This window comes from Rhamphochromis sp. 'chilingali', assembly GCF_963969265.1.
Source record: "Rhamphochromis sp. 'chilingali' genome assembly, chromosome: 2".
In the NCBI taxonomy this organism is placed as follows: domain Eukaryota; kingdom Metazoa; phylum Chordata; class Actinopteri; order Cichliformes; family Cichlidae; genus Rhamphochromis; species Rhamphochromis sp. 'chilingali'.
In genome coordinates, this window is record NC_137930.1 from 65,394,797 (window position 1) to 65,409,799 (window position 15,003).

Below are 15,003 nucleotides of genomic sequence, written 5' to 3' on the forward strand. Positions count from 1 at the left end.
ATTTTTAACATATATTTTTTGTATTTTATTAACATTTATTTTATTAATATGTTTTCACATTTTGCATTAAAAAACATGAACATGATGTGAATCCTTTGTCGTTTGTTAGAAAGAGCCAAAGATGAAGATTTTTCAGCCATAAATCAGGTCTTTATCAGGGCCATTAACATTAAGCAAAAAGGAAAAAAAGTGATTAAATTCAGAGTCAATTTATTTATTTCATGTTTAATAAGAGGCATTTTTAACTATTCCTGGAGTTTTCCCTTCCCTCTGATCCATACTGAGTATTTTTTTTCTAGGGTTTCTTTTGTAAACAACTGTTGAAGTAAAAAAGAAAAAAAATTCCATCACTGACCAGTGAATAAATTAAGTGTGTACTTCTCAGATTAGAGGTTTTCACTTGTGCAAGGCTGACTGTGATGTCCTTTTGACCATTACTTCTTGTGGAGTCACAGTTGTATGGCTTTCTTCTCCATAGTGATAGAGCCTAATGTCCTTAGCCTGAAGCACGCTGACTGTGTCACTCTGTGGACGTGGAAGTTGCTCTCTCATGGGGGATGAAGGTAAAATACCCCTGTGTCTTTTGTCGTTGCTTTTTCTGAGGAAATTGAAAAAGGAGAGACCAGGGTTTAAATGAACAATGCTTGTATTATTATCATAATATTTAACAGAAATAATAAATCACAGAATTAAGAGGATAATGGAGAAGTTCACCTTATTCCTGTTAGGTCCCTAAGCACAGGCACAAAAAATCTGCATGAATCGGGTTCCTTCAGGGAGGTGTCACGAGTATGAGCTTTCAGGTCCTGAACATCATGTCTGAACAGCGATGAATCCACTGAATAAAGTCAAAGTAAAGTAAGTAACAGTGATGGAGCTATTTCATGAAAATTTATCACAATAATAACTAACTACAAACTGACTAGTCTTAATATAACAAATGTGCAACCCAACCTTCTGAGGAATTGTCTTCTTCCCTTTTATACCATTTGGTCTCGGTCATTTCTGTGCGTGAGGTCTCTTTTGCATCAACGTAATGTGAGAGCCATGAAGAGCTGTCTCTAAAAATGTGCCGGCCACTGAATTTGTTGTTGTTGAAACTTGTCAGTAGATGCCTTCTTGGAATTATTTCTGGAGACATATTCACATAGGTGAATTTGGGAGATCTGTCACAAAAGAGACACAACATTTCTCAATCTTTAGTTCTGTTTAATGATAAAGATATAATAAGATTGTGAGGTTTACCCGTGGGCTGATGTAAGCAAAGGTGGCAGCCCTGAAAGGGGAAGACAAGTTTCACTACAGAGGAGCGACAATTTGATACAAACTTGAATTGACTGACTTTTTAACATTAGTAATAATATAATTAAGTTCCACCTGAAAGAAGTGTACAGACAGACAAACCTTTGTAGAATTTGTAGGGGGTAAAAGGCTGGCGGTGGCAGTGATGTTGATGCTGGCTGGACTTTATGATTTTTGATGACGGTGGAATGAGAGCCCTGAGGTTCAGTGGGGGAGAGGAGTGTCCCGGCCGTCCTGTCTCCATGTCCGGATCACCTGTAAAGTAAGTCAAGCAAGAGCTCCACATTAGTTTGGAAATACTCTGACCTTTACCTGCAGACTGAATCTCCAAAATAAACCTTACCTTTGTGGGGTGAAGCACCGGTGTATTTGCTGTGAAGTGGGCGTGGTTCTGGACTGTAACGTAGATCTGAGTTTTCCTGATTACAAATTTGAAATGAAAGATTATGGTCTGCTCCAGGTATTGCAAGACATCTGCAGATTCTCTGTGAATTATTAGTGCTTACAAAAGGCAGGTTTATGGTTGATGCATAAGGCTTCAAATAAATGACCTTCACATGATCACCTTTACATGCTTGCAGCCCTGCCACAGCCTCACCTGACTGACCTCACCATGGTGAGTGATTGTAGGACCTTTTCTCATCAGAGTGTTTACCTTAACAAAGGAGGAAACAGTAAGGATCAGTAAATGTCTTCATCTGTTCACCAGCCTCAATATTGTAGTGTAGCTGGTGTTACTGTGAAGACCACAAACACGTTTGGATGCTGTTTCATACGTGAGGTTTCTTCCTGTGGCGTTCAGCAGGCCTCTTTTGGACGCTCTCTTTGATTGTTTTGTCAGGGGGCACGTCAGACTCCTGCAAAGATCAAGAGTATTGTTTACAGCAGTGATTCCCAAAGTGTTGGAATCGTTTGAATTTTAAACTAAACAGGATAAGATGCAATTTTACTGGATAATATCCTTTTGGAGTGGTTCCAAAATCAAACAGAATTTTCTATTGAAATTTCCTTTGGTATCCCAAAGAACCTTTAATGAGGGTTTTGCAATTTGGCTTAAAATTTTCATGAAATAGTTACAGTGGCTTGCAAAAGTAGACCCTAAAATTGTCCAATAGCATGTAATTAATAGGAAATAATTTTTGGATGTGTGATGATCAGAGCTATAAGTAAATATCTGAGTTGGCTGCAGAAGATTTTCAGATTTTATATTTGGCCCATGTGACATTTCTAGTACATAAAACACTTAGGTCAGGAGACCATTTCTGACTGTATCTACAATATAAATAATGAAAATTCAAATCTTAGATGGACTTTGACTTTTATTCCAGGCTAGATAACCTCAAAATATTTCCTCTTTTGTTCGATCATTTCATTTGTTAATATGCATCCAGTCCTGCATTTCAGGCCTGCATCACATTTTTAAAACAAGCTAGGATAAGGGTAAATGTGGGCTAATAACGTCGCAATAATTGCAATAATAAAATAAAGATGTGAAATGAGAGAGGTGATGTCAATGGGTGACTGCAATCATGATTTGGTATTAAAAAAATGAAAAAATTAAAGAATTGTTTAAAAGCAATTGCATATTTCTCCCTCTAAAGTGCATAAAACCATGAAATGGTTCAAGGAATCTGCAGAAATGCCAGCCTCTAAAAGGCAAGACCAGAAAAAGATTAAATATTTTGAGTTCATAATGGCTAAAATCAAACAAAAGTCAAGGTGAACTTAAGAATCACCAACTTTTTCTTTTTTTATTTAAGATCTGGCTGATTAAAGACTTTTCGTGTTGCTTTTCAGGACCTTTTGCTGTGTTTTGTTTTTTACTCTGTTTGGTCGTCGTCTATTCCTCTCTTTATGACTCCTGAAGTGTTTCTTTTTTTTCGTCACTGGAGTTTGCTGTGACAGAAAACAGAAGCATGTTGTAAACTAACAGAACATATGACTTAAAACTGATTACTACAGTCAAACAGGTGCTGGAGGCTTCGGTGTATTAGTGTAGTCAGTTTACCTCTGTATATGTTTCTGGCTCGTTCAGCAAATGAAGTGGGAGTCCTTCTGAATCTGAACTATCTGAGCCACTTGTGCTATGAGAGCAAAAGAAAAATGTTTGCATTCAGGCTAATTCAGAAAATATTCTCCCAATCTCACATTGCCCAAGTGTGGTTAGTATGGATAAAAATATATATTTTTATCACCTGGTTTCGAGGTCAGAGCTGTTGCCCAAATCTTTGCCCAGTCTTTCTCTGAACTCCTTTTGCAGCAATGCCAATTCTGTCAGACAATAAGTGATCTCAAATAAAAAGCACAGACAAAATTAAAATAATTGCATATATATACAGTCACTATATCAAAACACAAGTATCCAGGATTATTATTAACGGTCATACAATAGCAACTAGACTGAGTTGGAGCTTACTATAGTATTTGTTTTTATATTTGCTTAATCTCTCACCTTTATTGGATCAGGGTCACAATAGTCCAGGAGGGTGTCACACAGGTGAAAACCCAGGGACTTCAAGTCTTGAGTAGTAAAATGTGTTCCTCTCCTGTCGCCTAAGAGTTCAGCAAATTATAAATCCGCTTACGTGATATGTGCAAGCTTACAAAAAACATGCACATCTTCAGAAAGTTTTTTACTCACCTAAAGTGGAGCCTCCAAAGGTGGCCTCCATGGTGTAGCTGTTTTTGATGCCAAGTCTCCACATGACGATTCGTCCTGTGCCCTCTTTGCTCTTCTGCACCCGGAATTTACAGCTGTTAAAGGAGAACTAAGAAAAGAACAGTGTATATGAAATATCAAGAGTTTGCTAGGTAGTAAACTTGAAGTTTAAATACTGGTGAGTGACAAACAGGTGGGTAAGGTAAGGCCCATACAACCACAGAAAAAAATGTAGAACTTTAATCTTAAAAGTCAGCAACAGTGTTTGAAAGCCCTCAGACAAAATACACTTTACCTTATTGCTAGCATTCTTGCTCATCATTAGTGGAAAGACTCTCGCGTGAAGTTTCAGTGTAGAGTCACCTTTGTTTTTGCAGCCATACATGAAGACATCGTTTTTTCGGCTGTGACCATGAAAATCACAGTAAAGAACTACATCTCTTTCGGCCAGTAATCTGAGGAAAATGCAGTGTGGCAGAGATTTCGATTAAGAAACAAATTCAGTCAACATTCACAATCAATTAAAAAATTGTGTATGCACAGGCTGTTTGGTAATCATCATATTTGAAACATATTGGAAAGCCTGAGGCACTTCAAAGGAGAAATATCTTGAGCTTGATTAAGCAACTCTAAACATGTCAAAAATGATTTTTTTTTTTTTTAGCATTTAGCATTTTTTTTTTTATCAAGTCTCACTTTTCCACCATGTTTCGGGTGTGCCACACAGAAGGAAAGGAATCTCTGAGCAGTGTCCTGTAGTTTCTGTTGAGGTCCCTGCCTGCAAGAGAGCAGCGGTAGTTACCCACCACGACACCATCTGGGTTCAACATTGGGACCACCTGCAGCACCAAAGAGGAGCAAACAAAAATTAGCTTAATTGCCATAATTAAAACTAGAGAAACACAGCGATCTGTAACAATACGTTTAAAAAAAACAAGTGTATTATAAAAAATAGGTTTATTATATTAAATTGATTGTTATCTTCTTTCACAAACAAAAAACAAACACACAAATTTGCAATGTATTTCAGTACGGATTAACACATTAAGCCAGAATAGAGACAACAGGCACCTTAAAAACAAAAGTGTCCCTGAGAAGCTGAGCATCATCTGAGTCACCAAGAAGAAAGTTCAGGAATCCCTCCATCATCCAGGATGCATTGGATTCTCCTGGGTGCACCCTGGCTGTCACCACCACAGCCTTCTTGGTCTTGTCGTCCATTCTGTTAGAGTCCTGGGGTGTTACTGTTATCACATACACAGCGTTTCCAGCAAGACTTTGGCACAAGACCCGTACTTTGCAGTATGACCTAACTGTAGGGTTGGAAGTAATACGGCTAAGGTAGCGCTGCAGGCGTGAATATGTGTAGGGGTAGCAGTGGGCCAGGTAGCAGGTGTCTGAATCATAAGGGAACTGGAGTGTCCAGGAGAGTGAGTAAAGGGTGATGCCATCACTGTTGTTGTCCTTTGTATTCTAAGTGACGCAGAGAAAATATACTTTTAGAAACAATCCTGTCTACAGTCAGACTTTCAGTTCAGGCATTAATCTTTGACAGATTACCTCTACACTATGTTCATACATTTAATTCTCAGCTAATGTTCAAAGGGAGAAAGTGATTGGTTCTGGGAAATAAGGTATCATAGTTAAACTTAATCCAGATGCCACCTACCTGACTGCAGTTCTGGTAGTATTTGATATTTGAACCTGCGCGTTTCCATCCAACACCATTCTCTTCAGCATCCCTCTCAGAGTACAGGAGTGGTTTCATACCCTGTGAATACAGACTGCTCCTCTTCATCAAGTTAATGATAGTGAAGCGGTAGGTGACGCCAGCTTTTGTGTTCCTGACCCTGAAGTAAAACCACTGCGTGTGCTTTGTTGTGTACATGTCTGTGCGCAGGGTCAGCTCATAGTCATAGGCACCCCTGAACAGGCAAGAAAATATGAGCAGAGATCCAAACTGAACCTAACATTACTCCAAAAGTGAAAATATACAACTGAAAAGAACAATAAACCTGCAGACTCACACTTGGACGGCCTGCTGAAGGTTCCCACTCTCAAACCGTGACTCAAACTTGAGAGTCAGCTCTGACTGACTGACATCATAAAAAGTGGCTCGCTTAATGGGTTCTCTGCTTCCTCCAATACGAGAGTAGGTGAAATATGGGTGCTTAGCGGCTTTAAAGGATGAGAAGAACAAAAAAAAAAAAAGAAACACTAAATTTACTTAAAGCTTTAAGATGCACTGAATTTACATTGTTTTTTCAGAGAATAGTGACAGTATACAGTATATAACTTAAAGTACATATGAAATAACCTGGAAGTGCAAACATAAATCCCAATGATGACAGTTAAGAGTTACCATGGTCAATGCAGAATACCACCTTCCCCCTCTCCTCTCCGACTGGCATGGGTGTCCTCTCATATCCTGTGCACTGATAGAAGGGCTCTGGCTCTGGTGGGTCCCACTCTAGAAAATACACTCATTTTAAACAAGGGAATGCCAAATTTCTGTTCAACATATTGTTGGTATGGTTTTTATTCTTACCACTAAAAAAACCCAGTGACATCAAAGTTTTATTGAAATGAAGCATTACCTATGTGATGGATAATGTCGCTGATGACCTCACACTCTATTGGCCAGCGGATGCCGCATGAGAAGTTGACCAGTTCTGGTGGTGGCCTGAGACTTATAACAGGTCGTCCACCACTGATGGTAACGAGTAGCTGTGTGGTCCTCAGCTTCTGACTTAGGTCTCTACATACTGAGTGGGAACATGAAACACACCTTTAATGCTATTTTAACAATCATGCTGTTTGCTACAATCTTCATCATGTATGCCCACTTGCCTCATGGGGTTTACGCTGACAGATGCAGTTATCTCATTTATAAAACAGTGCTTGTTAAATATATAAAGATGTAAAACTGAAATGAGATGACCATGCTTGCTTTTCAAAAGTTCATTACATTGACACTCGTGTATCAGCAACATTTAGGCTACATACATGTTAAACAATAACACCCTTTATGAAAACAGCTTACACTGCTTCATCTTTGTCAGTTCCTCATCATCTTCATCTGTGCGGGAGTAACTGGTGTCTGCTGTGTCCAGCTGGTGGGCAGTTCCACAGTTCCTAACAGCAGAGCTGACCATGGTTGATGTTTTCTCTGCCTGGTCAGGAAAATATAAGTAATCAGTGCTGGATCAATTTTTAACCAATAAACATATATAACTTAGCACCTGCACCAATACTGGTTTGTAATCAAGACAATATAAAATAAAAAAATTTCAACATCTTCTAGTGGATGTTTTCAGTTATGCTGTTTTCAGGTCTTTCCGTCGGTCATTAGCTGTTACATACATAGAGTTCAGAAGTTTACATACACTCATCACTGGAATGAAAGTCATGGGATTTTTAAGCTTTTAATAATTTCTTTGAACAATGTTTTTTTGTGTATGTGTGTGTTTAGGATCATTGTCCTTTTGGAAAGGCTCATTGTGTTTTAAATGTCTAGCTGTTGTTTTTAGCTGAAGAATTTGGAGGTAGTCCTCCTTATTTCAATCACTTTGAATAACGTACCAGTACCACTGGCAGCAAAACAGCCCCAAAGCATGATGCTACGAACACCATGCTTGACAGCTGGTACAGAGGGCTTAAGTTTGAAAGTTTCACTCCAAATATATACTTGCCATTATGACTAAATAGCTAACTTGCTAACTTGTCTGAACATAAAACTTTAGATTTCCTGTCCTGAGTATGACTGTTTGGGTGTTTTTCCACACCTTGGGAAAGTGGTGACACACCAGCATAATTTGAACTTATGTACAACTGTTTATGTTAAAGTGTGTCTGTATACTTTCTGACCCTGTGTCTGGAATACAGAAAATCCTAAATAATTTTCATTTTTAAATTCTTTAATAATATAGGCTGTACAATCATTCCAGCCTGGAAAAAGAAAAGTTCAAAGAATTCATTAACCCCCCCAAATTACCATTTGGTGTTTGATATTTAAGCCCATGATAAGTGTATATAATCTTCTGACTGTATAATTTCAAATCAAAGCAACAGATCAAAATCATCTGATACCCCCCATTTTCCTCCAAAGAGACACAACAGGATCTGATCTGATACAGGATCTTCCACCATTGGTAGTCCAGGACAAATCACTGCAATACTTTCAATGACAAAAATGTGTTTTGCCCGTGTGTGCAACCTGTATCAGAAAAATATGACCAAAAGACAAAAACAGTTATTTTGTACATTTCAGTAGTGGTTTCTCACGTCGTTTAAATTCCAAAGGAAATGTTCATTCTTTTGGTTTTTCATATAGTTCAGTTTTAATTGATTTTTAGATTGGATTGGATCTTTACAGTTTAGTTTGAATATCAAGACCCCGCACCCCCTCTTTTCCCCCTTTATTTCGTCAGGGTCATTTTTCAAAAAGGGTTAGGCCTGGCTTTTGTTTAAAAAATATCTACCAAATCAAACACGTACAACTGCCCGCTCTGGCGACCCGTTGTGAATGAGGGCGCAGCCCAACGTAGCTGTATCAGAGCTCTGCTTTAGTAAACTAAAATAACATTTAACGTAAACAAAGAAACTCCAAATTACCTGTGTAGGTTTGAGTGTAGAATCTCTCACGGGGATCTTAACCTGGCATTCCTGCATGAAGACAGCAACTTAAAAACCTTGTTCACTACATTTTCGAGCGTGTAAACGCCACTACTATCGTTAGCATACATTATTTTGGCAGCTTGCTAACATTTCTGACCGTGCTAGCGCTTTCTACGTTTATCACACTCTGACGGCCACTTACCTCGCTCATATTTGATTGTACTACGGCCCCCCGGCGAAATATAAGCGTACGTTTTAGAGGTAAGTAAGACTACACTGAACAACCTTTTTCGGGGGACCTGACTTTGCTATGCAACCAAAAGCCTCAACACCAAAGTTGCCATGGAAACAGGTAACTTACTGAAAAAATCTAGGAAATGCGCGATGATGATGTCGATAAGAAAAAAAATACTTTGTGTAAAATATTACATACATTTTCAAAATAATTTTATAGTTACAAATAATAAAAATATAATACTAATAGTAACATTATTATAAGATTTATAATAATAATAACATTACATGGCAGTACGGTGACTAGATTACCCTCTTTACGGGACTGCACAGCATGTATAGTCTTTGTCCCCTGTCTCACATTTCGGCTGGACCGTTGAATAGTCTGGCTTTTATCCATGGTCTATGAAGGGAAGGCTTTTTATTAGCCTATAATCAGAGGTGGGTAGTAACGAGCTACATTTACTCCGCTACATTTACTTGAGTAGGTTTTTGAAAAAAATGTACTTTTAAAGTACCTTTTTTGCACGATACTTTTTACTTTTACTTGAGTACATTTGTGAAGAAGAAACCGTACTTTTACTCCGCCACATTTGCAAAATTCGACTCGTTACTTTTTTAAATAATTAATTTCACACATTGGATGGATCATGCCGCCACTTGGAGCTACCGGTGACTCTTTCACCAATCAGACGTAGCCATGCGGTCACATGACCAGATATAAAATGGCAGGCCTAGTATTTTATTTTATTTTTTTTAAATATTAAACTTTATTAAGAAACAGTATACAGAACATGTATACTGTTAGGTATTTTAGTACCATGGGAGCATTTACTGGATATTGTTTTATAGTGACATTATACAGGAAAACTCTGTCATTCAATAAGGCCCCTTTGTTTTAGTTATTTTTCTCTTTGACCCAAGAATTGATGTGTGAGAATCACAGGCTGGTACAAGGTTGAAATACCACAGAGATCACTCCCTCAGCTACATTAGTTTCTTAATCTTTTAGGAGACGCCTGTTGAAGGCCAAATGGTTTGTTTCAGAATTCACTAATGAAAGAACTCTTTATTTCGTGCCTTGAAAATATGTCGCTGAGATAATCACAATTGTAGCTGAACTGATAAACTATACAAAGGATGCTTCTTCACCCAAGGGCAGGAAGACGCTCCCTTATCTTGGTCTGTACTGGTTTAAACTGATAATCTGCTGTCTCATGAATTTTACCCTCTATATAAACTGTTGTACTTGTGAATAAAGTTGAGTCAATTTGGGAAGACAACCTGAAGCAGTCTCTGTTTTCTTGTTCTCCCAAGCTGCTCCCGAGCTCGTACTAACACGCTGAATGGCATGCTTGAATATTACTTGAGAATATATTTGACTGTGTTACAGACTAAGGGACATTCTCTGCTGATAGGTGAAGGTACATTCTCTGCTGATAGACGTCCACGCCTCGGAGGAAGCCGATCCACAGATTAGGCCCTGGAAACCGTTTCCTTCATATACAATCAGAACAAAATTAACATATGCCAGGGGGTGTAATACAAAGAATTACAAACATTCAAATAATTTGTAATTACTACAAATAGTAATAGTTTTCATAGCCTTTTTGTTAAGTGATCCACTATAAAATGGCAGGCCGAGTAGCCCAAGCCTTTCAACTTCCAAAGACGGACGGAAGAAATACATCAAAAAATGGCAACCGTCTCCGCTAACACTGAACAGGACAAACACCCTTGGCCGCATATGCAAAGCATGTTTCACTTTAAAGGAGTACAAAAGGACAGCTATATAATGCGGTGTCTTCTGTGTGAGCCAAAGCAAACCGACGTTTCAGCGTACAAAAACTCAACATCTAACCTGAGGAAACATGTTGCGGTAAGTTTGCTTTAAATTTCTTTTTTTTTAGCTGTGGTTAAGTGGATGTCAGTAGTGATGGGCAGATGAAGCTTCATGAAGCACTGTAGATTTCCGGAGGAAGGGTCATAACAACCATCTGCCTCTCTTCATTGGTAGTGAGGCGGTGGAGAGGGTGAGCAGTTTTAAATTCTTGGGGGTAACTGTAACTGAGGACCTGTCCTGGGGCAACCATATCACCTTAGTTGCACGGAAGGCCCAACAGCGCCTCTACTACCTGAGGAGACTGTGGAGCGCACACATTCCCAGACCTCTGATGTTGAACTTCTACAACTGTGCCATCAGCAGCGTTCTGACGTATGGATTTCTAGTGTGGTTCCCCAGCTGCACCAAGGCCGATCAGCAAGCACTCCAGCGGGTGGTGAAAGAAGCTGGCAGAATTATTGGAACAAGTCTGCCAGAGATCAGTAATATCTTCCCCACTCGCTGTCTGAGGAGGGTGCACAGTATCCTGCGGGACCAACATCACCCTGCGTACCACCTTTTCCACCTGCTGCCCTCAGGGAGAAGGTACAGGTCTATACAGGCCAGAACATCCAGACTGGCCAACAGCCTGTATTCACAGGCTGTGAGGCTCCTGAATTCTGCCCCCCTCCCCTCTCTGCCCTCCTCTCACGGACAATAACCATATCCAACTTCTCAATAGCAATGAACTGGTTTGCATTGGTGCATTATATCTTTATTCTCTTTCCCCCCTGCCCCCCCCCCCCCCCCTCTTTCTTAAATAGACAACCATCATATCTCACAGTATAATAATATTGAACGGGTTGCATTGTTGCATTTTGTCATGTTTCTCAGGTCTTTGTCTGAATGTCCTATGAACATTACCTGTCTTGTTCTCATGTTGTTGCTAAGGATTGTCTCATTGCACTGAAGTCACACTGGGTTAAATATTTACACTTGGGTTTTAAGGGGTATTTTTTTTTTTACGGGTTGTACGGAAGCCCCAAACGCAATTTCATTGTTCTTTGACAATGACAATAAATACATACTTGACTTGACTTGACTTGACTTTTCATCCAATTGGTTCATCCCAGCGCAAAGCTTCTTGAAGCTTCATTTGCTCTAGTAGGACACCTACTGGACGTAAAAATATTAGTTGGCATGAATTTGAAGAGTGTGGCCTTTTGCACACAGCCTGTAAATGTCAACAACAAAAGGAGTGTGTAAAACATGTATATTGTAGTGATGCAGTATACTGTGTATATTTATACTGGCAGTATGGAAAATGATCATTTGGAAATGCTTAAAATGGAAATGATCATTTACTGTGAGGTGAGGTGTGGTTGGGGTGTGGACAGTAGTTGTGCTTTTGTAACGTTGAGGTATGGACAGCTACACATTGAGGCTTTGAGCCTCAGTCCTGCCTGTTCACATTTTATTCTATAAAAACTAAATTTTCACTGCTTTTATGGCCTTTTTAGTGGGGAGAACATAGCTAGGATTTAATGGTTTAACAAATCTTTTAAATCCTTTGTCCTCCACAATGCTAAATGGCTGTGAGTCCTCAATCACCATGCTAACCAGGTCTTCATCTATTTGAGATTGTTCTCCTGAGGAAAGACAATAAAGACAAAGCACAAATATAAACATCACACACGTAACTTATTACAGCTGTATAATATTGTTATATCATTTAGTAACATTACTGCATGCTATATTATCATGGCATTTGATGGCTCACCTGGTCTTGCTCCACAATCGGTGTTCCCCTTATTCTCATGCAAAGCTCTGTAGTGCCTAAGCATGGATGAGGTGTTGTTGTTATATCCCAGCTCCCTGGCACATAGCAAACACTTCACCTTGTACAAAAGTCAAGACAGCTTAACATAAATTGTATTGCACCATCAGTATCATGAAAATATATCTTCTGTAGAAATTTACATACCTTGTTGGGAGGAATAAAATCAAAATGTTCCCACACAGGGGAGGACATCCTCCTCTTCTTAGCTGGCTCCATTCTCTCCTGACTTTCTCTCCTCACTCTCATAAACCTCCAAACGGTCTCCAAACTCTCACTAACCGCAACTCTCCATCAAACACCTACATTTTTGAATGAAGTCTGAGGGGTTTATATCGCTGTCATATCTCGTGGCAAAGTTCGAACCACTTCATGAACCAGTCACGTGGTACAGCCGGGCAGCGAGGCTTCGGACGTCATCATTTTCAGCTCCTCCCATAAATGAAGCAAGCCTCGATACGCGCATCGCGGAAACGCCCTCTCCATTACTCGACACAAGCTTTGAAACCTCGATACAGAACGTCACATCACTAGTGTTGTAATCTCATGATTCTAATAATGCTACAGATATCTGGAATATACATTCAAAGGTAATTCTAACAAAGATAATGTTTAATGTAGCCTTAGAAATGAAGCTTTCCGTTGTCTTTTTTCCTATTTCCGTTGTGCTTTTGCAGCGCTTTTCTCTTTGTAGCGTTTTTCTTTTTGCAGTGCAGCGTTTTTCTTGAAGTTGCAGTGCAGCGTCTTTCTTTTTGCAGCGTTTTCCTTTTTGCAGCATTTTTCTTTTTGCACGTGTTTTCTGAAGTTGCAGTCCGTTTGGCCTCTCAGGGCCACCGTACGTTTCAGCCCAATTTAACGTCACCGTGGTAGGAATTAGAATCAAACTTATGGGAAAGGAGACCCCTTGGACATCAAACAGCGTGATGAGAACTATTGAAAAGAAAAGAAATAATCTTTGGAAAAAAATATCTAAGGAGAATTAATTTATTTTAGTCTGACCCCACTCCCATTCGCTAACATGGAGGAAGCGGGTTTATGACTTATACTGCAGGGGGCGATAGGGACGTTTTGGCTTCATTTTTGGGGAGCTGTCGCGTCGTCCATGTTTTCTACAGTCAATGCTCACACACATCACATACACTCCTTACTGCACCCAGTCACACGCAAGACAGTAATTCCCGCAACACAGAGAAAGAACTCACAGGACACTCTGCAAAATTCAAAGCTGTAGCTGTAGCATAAACAACAACAAACTGGGACTGTTTGTAATTCTGTCCTGGGGTTTATACAGGTGCAGTCATAAGTCATAGTCAAAGCTATAAATAAACCCAGCAGCTTCAAGATCATTTTTGCTCTGGCAAGATGGCAAGACGGTCATATTCACTGCTTCAAGCACCTGACTATGTGAGGCACTCAGAGAGCGAAGATGACGAGGAATCCGCTGCATCAGTCTCCTCAGAGAATGACAGCATCACTACCAGTGATGAGGATTACCATCCAGTGCCCGATTCCTCTTCTTCAGCAAGTGAGAATGATACAAAGACAGCAGTCGAGGTAGAGCGGCTAATGGAAGAGACGGTAGGAGAAGCGGCAGACGCCGGGGCGCCGGGGGCCGAGTGGATGTCTCGTTCTGGGAATATTGAGTGGTTTCCCACTGCTGAGGAGACCATGCGCTACAATCCAGTACCCACTGGTATCACTCCAGGGCCCACCCTGTATGCAGTTACCCGCATTAGCACCCTGAGATCTGCATTTGACCTGTTTGTGACAGAAGAGATCATTCAGCTGCTGTGCACCTACACAAACCTGCATGGGAGGCGAAAGTGTGAGAATTGGAGGGATGTGGATGATGTGGAGATGAGAGCGTACATTGGGACTTTGATTCTCGCTGGTGTCTACCGCTCAAGGCATGAAGCATCGCGTGGTTTGTGGGCTGACAAGACCGGACGGGCAATATTCCGTGCTACAATGCCCCACTATCGCTACGCCCAGATCAGCGCTAACATCCGCTTTGATGACAAGCTCGCCCGCCCGAGATGTTTCAGGAACGATAAGCTTGCTGCATTTCGCGTCCTGTGGGAAAAGTGGGTTGCTCGTCTCCCCCTGCTGTTCAATCCAGGAGTTGACGTCTGTGTCGATGAGCAGATGGTTGGATTCAAAGGTCGATGTGGATTTCGGCAGTATATGCCCAAGAAGCCTGCAAAATATGGCATTAAAATCTGGGTGATCTGTGATGTGGCAACCTCCTATGCTTGGAAGATGGAAATTTACACAGGAAAATCTGGAAGTTCCCGGGAAGTTAATCAGGGAATGAGAGTTGTGCTACAACTGACAGAGGGGCTCAAAGGACACACTGTCACTTGTGACAACTTCTTTACATCGTTCAGCTTGGCAGAGGAGCTGCTCAGAAGAAAAGTAGCTCTGGTTGGCACAATCAGGGGAAACAAACCAGAGCTCCCTCCCCAGCTTGTTCAGCTGAGACAGAGGAAGATTCTTTCATCTCTCTTTGCCTTCACCAAAACAACCATGGCA

General features: G+C 40.3%; 2 protein-coding genes across 6 annotated transcripts; both read right to left on the minus strand.

The window, feature by feature from the left end:
• Positions 1-10: 10 nt before the first annotated feature.
• agbl2 (AGBL carboxypeptidase 2) lies at positions 11-8,938 on the minus strand. 5 transcript variants are annotated; one of them, XM_080906768.1, is made up of 24 exons: positions 8,781-8,886; positions 8,576-8,626; positions 8,051-8,177; positions 7,005-7,134; positions 6,559-6,726; positions 6,324-6,431; positions 5,989-6,139; positions 5,631-5,886; positions 5,033-5,434; positions 4,658-4,800; positions 4,257-4,416; positions 3,944-4,070; positions 3,755-3,855; positions 3,498-3,592; positions 3,311-3,386; positions 3,103-3,198; positions 2,079-2,159; positions 1,901-1,957; positions 1,646-1,721; positions 1,405-1,557; positions 1,246-1,276; positions 955-1,166; positions 715-838; positions 11-598 (listed from the first exon to the last, which is right to left on the minus strand). In XM_080906768.1, the coding sequence occupies exons 3-24, from the start codon at positions 8,108-8,110 to the stop codon at positions 397-399; spliced, it is 3,009 nt and encodes a 1,002-aa protein (XP_080762894.1). In that variant the 5' UTR covers positions 8,111-8,177; positions 8,576-8,626; positions 8,781-8,886; the 3' UTR covers positions 11-396. The 5 variants fall into 5 exon arrangements, 4 of the variants coding, with proteins under 4 accessions (XP_080762894.1, XP_080762892.1, XP_080762895.1 ...); XM_080906766.1 differs by having other exon boundaries at positions 1,868-1,957; XM_080906769.1 differs by lacking the exon at positions 8,051-8,177 and having other exon boundaries at positions 8,781-8,938.
• A 1,586-nt stretch (positions 8,939-10,524) lies between these two features.
• On the minus strand, positions 10,525-12,841 carry LOC308384957 (uncharacterized protein; the record flags this gene model as incomplete). Its single annotated transcript, XM_080863638.1, has 4 exons — positions 12,619-12,841; positions 12,415-12,532; positions 12,189-12,283; positions 10,525-10,530 (listed from the first exon to the last, which is right to left on the minus strand). The coding sequence occupies exons 1-4, from the start codon at positions 12,718-12,720 to the stop codon at positions 10,525-10,527; spliced, it is 321 nt and encodes a 106-aa protein (XP_080719764.1). The 5' UTR covers positions 12,721-12,841.
• Between the last annotated feature and the right edge of the window lie 2,162 nt (positions 12,842-15,003).

What these genes read in the sequence shown, in the direction of transcription:
- agbl2 (XM_080906767.1), bottom strand. An exon ending in AGCTCTGACCTCGAAACCAG is followed by an intron (nt 3,387 to 3,497) that starts GTGATAAAAATA and finishes TTGCTCTCATAG; the next exon opens with CACAAGTGGCTCAGATAGTT. An exon ending in AGGGACCTAACAGGAATAAG is followed by an intron (nt 599 to 714) that starts GTGAACTTCTCC and finishes CAATTTCCTCAG; the next exon opens with AAAAAGCAACGACAAAAGAC.